General features: G+C 41.0%; 1 protein-coding gene across 1 annotated transcript in view; it reads left to right on the forward strand.

Moving 5' to 3' along the window:
* Positions 1 to 5,000, forward strand: part of LOC125036667 (single-minded homolog 2-like) — a 95,306-nt gene that overhangs the window by 77,152 nt on the left and 13,154 nt on the right. The window contains exon 4 of the mRNA XM_047629462.1: positions 1,734 to 1,823. Coding sequence (XP_047485418.1) covers positions 1,734 to 1,823 — 90 coding nt within the window. The remainder of the gene's footprint in view (positions 1 to 1,733; positions 1,824 to 5,000) is intronic.

Consider the following 5,000-nt stretch of genomic DNA (forward strand, 5'->3'; position numbering starts at 1 on the left):
TCTTCGTTTTTTTTTTTTATTGAAACTTAATTATATCCAGCGTTTGAGACTCGCATTGAGGACTGCTATAACCTGTTTCTTTTTTGTTTTCTCTTGTTTTTACCATTGTCCACAAATAAACAAACGGAGAAACGGAGGATGGGCGGAGAGGCGGAAGGAGGAATGCGATTGATGAATTGCTGGGAATGGGAGGGATTGGCGTGGAAGGAAGAAAGGGGGAGGAGGAGGAGGAGGAGGAGAAGGAGAAAGAGAAAGAAAAGTGGGAAGAGGAGGAGGTGGAGCAAGAGAAGGAAGAAGAGGAAGACAGAGAAAGGGAGAAAGGAGGCGAAAGGTGTGAATGTGAAGGAAAGAAATAGAACGAGGTAAGATGGTGAAAAAAGGAATAGACCGATAAAAATGATCCCAATGAAAGATGAAACCGAAAGAAAATATCAGAAGAAGAGAAGAGAAGAGAAGAAGACGGAGAGAAGGGAAGAGATTGTTTAGTGGGGGAGAGGGAGGGGTAAGGGAGTTGGGAGGGGGTGGAGGGGGAGGAGGGTCGAAGAGCATCTTGGGGTCGAAGAAGGCAATAAAATAATCATTAAATAGCGGAGACTGCGTTGCGAAGTGGAGGAGGGAGGGGAGGGGAGGGCAGGGGAAGGAGAGGGGGAGGGGTACTGGATATAGAATGGGAGGAGGAGGAGAAGGAGGGAAAGGAGAATGGCTGAGGAATGGGACGAAGTGATAAGAATGAATAAGGGCGATAAACAAGCAGGCAAAAGAGTAGAGAGAAGATAAAAAAAATATGCGGCATTCTTCTGTAAAATGAATATTTTTATACCCAATAATTACCCCGCCGTAAAAAAAAATCGTATTATTGGTAACTAAAGAAAAACGATTATAAAGAGAGAAACGGGTAATTGGTTTCATACAAGCATCCCATTAATCAGTCTGATTAATTAGCTTAATGACAGGCATGGCAGCGTGTGGGAGTCACGTGATCAGGCCCGCCGTTACGTCATTTCAATTTCGAGAAAATTCTCTTGTTTTTATCGGTCCTTTGATTTTTATGTCATTTTTCCAGTTGTGTGTAAGAAAGACGAGAAGGCGTGTGACTTGCGAGCGAATGCAGTTGTTGTTTCCTTTGTGCTGCTAGAGAATTCTTTGGGTGTGGGGATACAGGAATAAAATTTGTTTACAGGGGAAAGTGTTTTGACATGAATATACCTGCGAATATTCAGACATGTGTACATACTGACGCAGAAATATAGTCACACATGCACACATACATATACACACACAAACACACAACAAACACATAAATAATCGCTTATATTTGTATATATGCATATGTAAATACATGTAACCACAACTTACATACATTTATTCACGCGTACATGCTGATCATTTACACATACATACATATCTTTAGAACAACATTTGACACTCGTGTACTGACAAATAATATGCACAAAGACACGCTTAAGTATACTGGTACCTGCGTGTTGGAGGGAGAGAGGCGAGTGCAGAGGAGCCCTAAACCGGTGCTCGAATTCTTACCTTCCCGGGCCCACACTTTCACTTACAACTCACATGTGTATTCACGTTATCATAGACGTTATTGCAAATTGTTTAGTGTAGCTGAAACGAATTTTTAGAAATTAAAAGCTGAATTCTAAGCAAAAGTATTATTATCTACTGTAGCTGAAATGAAACTTCGGATGCTAATTTTCCTCTCTTTTTTCTTTTAACAGGCTATGAATGGTTTTATCATGATGCTGACACAGGGAGGGAAGCTGTTATATATCTCTGACAATGCTGCTGAGTACCTCGGACACTCCATGGTGAGTAAGAGTGAATACCAGTGAATATGAGTACTTTGGAGTGAGTAAAATTGAGTTCGAGTATTTGGGACACTCCTTGTTTGGTAATAGGAGACATGTGTGAGTCAATTAACTCTCGAACACTCAGTGGTAAATAAGAATAAAATTGAGTAGCTAAGTCACACCAGCGTGAGTCTATAACAAACCTTATTAATATCAGTTTCATAAAAGGTTTAATGCTATAATTACTTTTCTATTGAGCCTAACATTAAGTGTTCAATTATTAATCAAAGAAACATAGCAACATGAGATTTACTTCTAATATATCACATTTTCTGACTGCTACAAGTTGTTCTTGTGCAATTCCACTTTCGCTAATATATACAAGGGAAAAGCAGGTTTACAAGGCTAATTAAGCAAAAAGCGAGGTGAGTTTGTAAGCGTATGCAAAAAAGTTTAGGCAAGTTTAACTAAAAGAGTAAGTAACTTCGGCGCAAGGTTGAACAAGGTTTACCGAAAATCTAAATTTAATTTCCAAATCGAAAATTGCTGTAAAATTATTACACAGAGTTATTCGTCCATGTAATATAGCTTCATTAACTATACAATTTAGGTTCACATTTTCGCGTTGAGATCTTTCACAGAACGATACCCACAGATGCACCAAATCAAGACAAAAATCTCGGTAAATCAATGAAAAAAATGTGGAAGGAGATGCTGACTGCATTCATCTTATTGCTGCATGACATTGCACGTTGCAAACTAAACACAACAGCTTTATGGAATCGTCACTGGTAGAATTCATGGATCGTTTCTCCTCAACCCTGATCTTGCAACCCCGGAAGTAAACAGCTTCACCCTGATTTAAGATCATGTTCGGGAAAAAAGAAGTATAAATAGTTTTTAATTCTTCGATCACAGTCCTAATCAAATAATAAAAAGGATCAAATGAGAACAGACGCAAACAAAAGTGAACAGATAGTTTAATGATTTCAGAATTAGATGATGAAGGACGTTGGTAATAGAGTAATTGCAAAGATCATTCGGAATTCTTTATATACGAGTTGTGTTTACGATGTCCGCGATGAAAACCTTGCCTTAGGCGCACCTTATGAAAATATATTTAGAGTCTTATCATATTTGTACCGCTTGTTCTAACGTTTCCATTGTCACCGCAAGTTTGATAGAGAAAGGCTTAGTGATATATGTGTGTGTGTGTGTGTGTGTGTGTGTGTGTGTGTGTGTGTGTGTGTATGTATATATATATATGAATTAATGAGCGACTGATATGAGAATAGATGCTGTTATTGTTGATGCAGATATTAATGATGACGGTAATGATAATATTTATAGTAATGATGATGAGGATGGTAATGATAATATCACTGGAGATAAGGGTAATGAAGATAACGATGACGATGACAGTTACAACGAATGATAATAAATGATAGCAACACCAACAATCACAACCCTGGTAATATCAACCCCATTTCCCTTTTCTCACAGTGCTGTCACAACCATCCTGATTACTTATAACAGCAGCAGTAGTAGAAAAAAGGACAAAAACAAGTACAGTAATCAGAAGACCTGACGGGCAGCTCCAGCGCCAACTGTGTCGTCCTCAAAGCCTGCCTAAATGAGTTGCAAATTGCACGTCAACTCTGTGCGGGAAAGAATCAACACACATCTGAAGGAGAGCGAGTTCACCTTCACTCACCTTGCATATATGGTCATACTATATATATATATGTGTGTGTGTGTGTGTGTGTGTGTGTGTGTGTGTGTGTGTGTGTGTGTGTGTGTGTGTGTGTTTGTGTGTTAATTTATAGATAAACATACATATACATGTGTGTATGTGTGTGTATATATATATATATATATATATATATATATATATATATATATATGTTCATACATATAAATGCATTAGATCGATAGACACACATAGATAGATAGATAAATTATATTCATATACGAAAGGCTTCCTCCGCGCGCCCTTCCCGCGGCGCCCCCGCCGCCCCTTCCTGCCGAGGGCGGGTCGGCGGCGGCGCCCGGACTCGGCAGCCACGGCCCCGCGGCGGCAGACCGGACGACCTCCGTGCCAGCTGGCCCTTTTTTCGCTCTCTCTTTGTTTTCTTTTTTTCCAACTCCTCTGTGCCACCGGGAAGGATATCGTTGTCGCGCATTTAAATAACAATGTCTCTCGGATGAGCCGCCGCCGCGATCAGGATCAGGAGAGAGAGGGAGAAAGAGAGAGATGGAGGAGAGAGGGAGAGACAGAGATAGAGATAGAGATAAAGAGATAGATACATACGGGAGAAGAGGGCGCGATAAGAAAAGCGAAAGAGAGAGATAGAGACAGACAAAGATTGGACGGCCGCCAATCGAGGATTAGGTCTCGGCTTTATCTCGAAGGACTGAGGACTCAACGGCCGACCTGACCTTCTATGGGGCACTATAGGATATGGTGGGGGCCGTGGAGGGCCGAGGGGGGGGGGAAGAGGAAAGAACAAACGTCATTGTCTTTCTCTCCTGATTATGGTCTGGTGTGTCTGTCGGCCCCCTTTCTCCTTTTATTTCTTCCCCTCGTTCCCCGTCTTCTTTATCTCCTTCACTTACATTTTGTCTAATTTCTTATCATGTGTATCTGCTTTACTGACGATCAATTTAAATGCTTAAATACAAGCGACATACACACATAATGTTAAGGAACACTGTGAGGTCTATAAACAATACTTATACATATGCAAAAAGCACTTTAACTCCTTTAAACATAGACGATTCAACCTAGAAATTAACATCAAATGAAGGCCAAGAAAGAAGGGAAGAGAGGGGGGAGGGAGAGGGAGAGATAAAGAGAGAGAGAGAGAGGGAAATAAATAAAGAAAGAGGGAGAGAGAGAAGGGGGCGTGAGAGTGAGGGGAAGAGAGGAAACGGAAAGAAGAAAGAGAGATAGAGAGATAGAAAGAAAGAGAGAGAGAGGAACGGGAGGAATGGAGGAGAAGTGGGTGAGTGGGAGAGAAGAGAGAGAGAAGAAAGAGAGAGAGAGAGAGAGAGAGAGAGAGAGAGAGAGAGAGAGAGAGAGAGAGAGAGAGAGAGAGAGAGAGAGAGAGAGAGAGAATGAGAAAGAGAGAAAGGAGAGGGAGAGGGTGAGTTGGAAAGAGAGAGAGAGTGAGAAAGGGAGGCGGGAAGAATGGT

The sequence above is a fragment of the Penaeus chinensis genome, chromosome 21, assembly GCF_019202785.1.
Source record: "Penaeus chinensis breed Huanghai No. 1 chromosome 21, ASM1920278v2, whole genome shotgun sequence".
NCBI classification, from domain to species: Eukaryota; Metazoa; Arthropoda; class Malacostraca; order Decapoda; family Penaeidae; genus Penaeus; species Penaeus chinensis.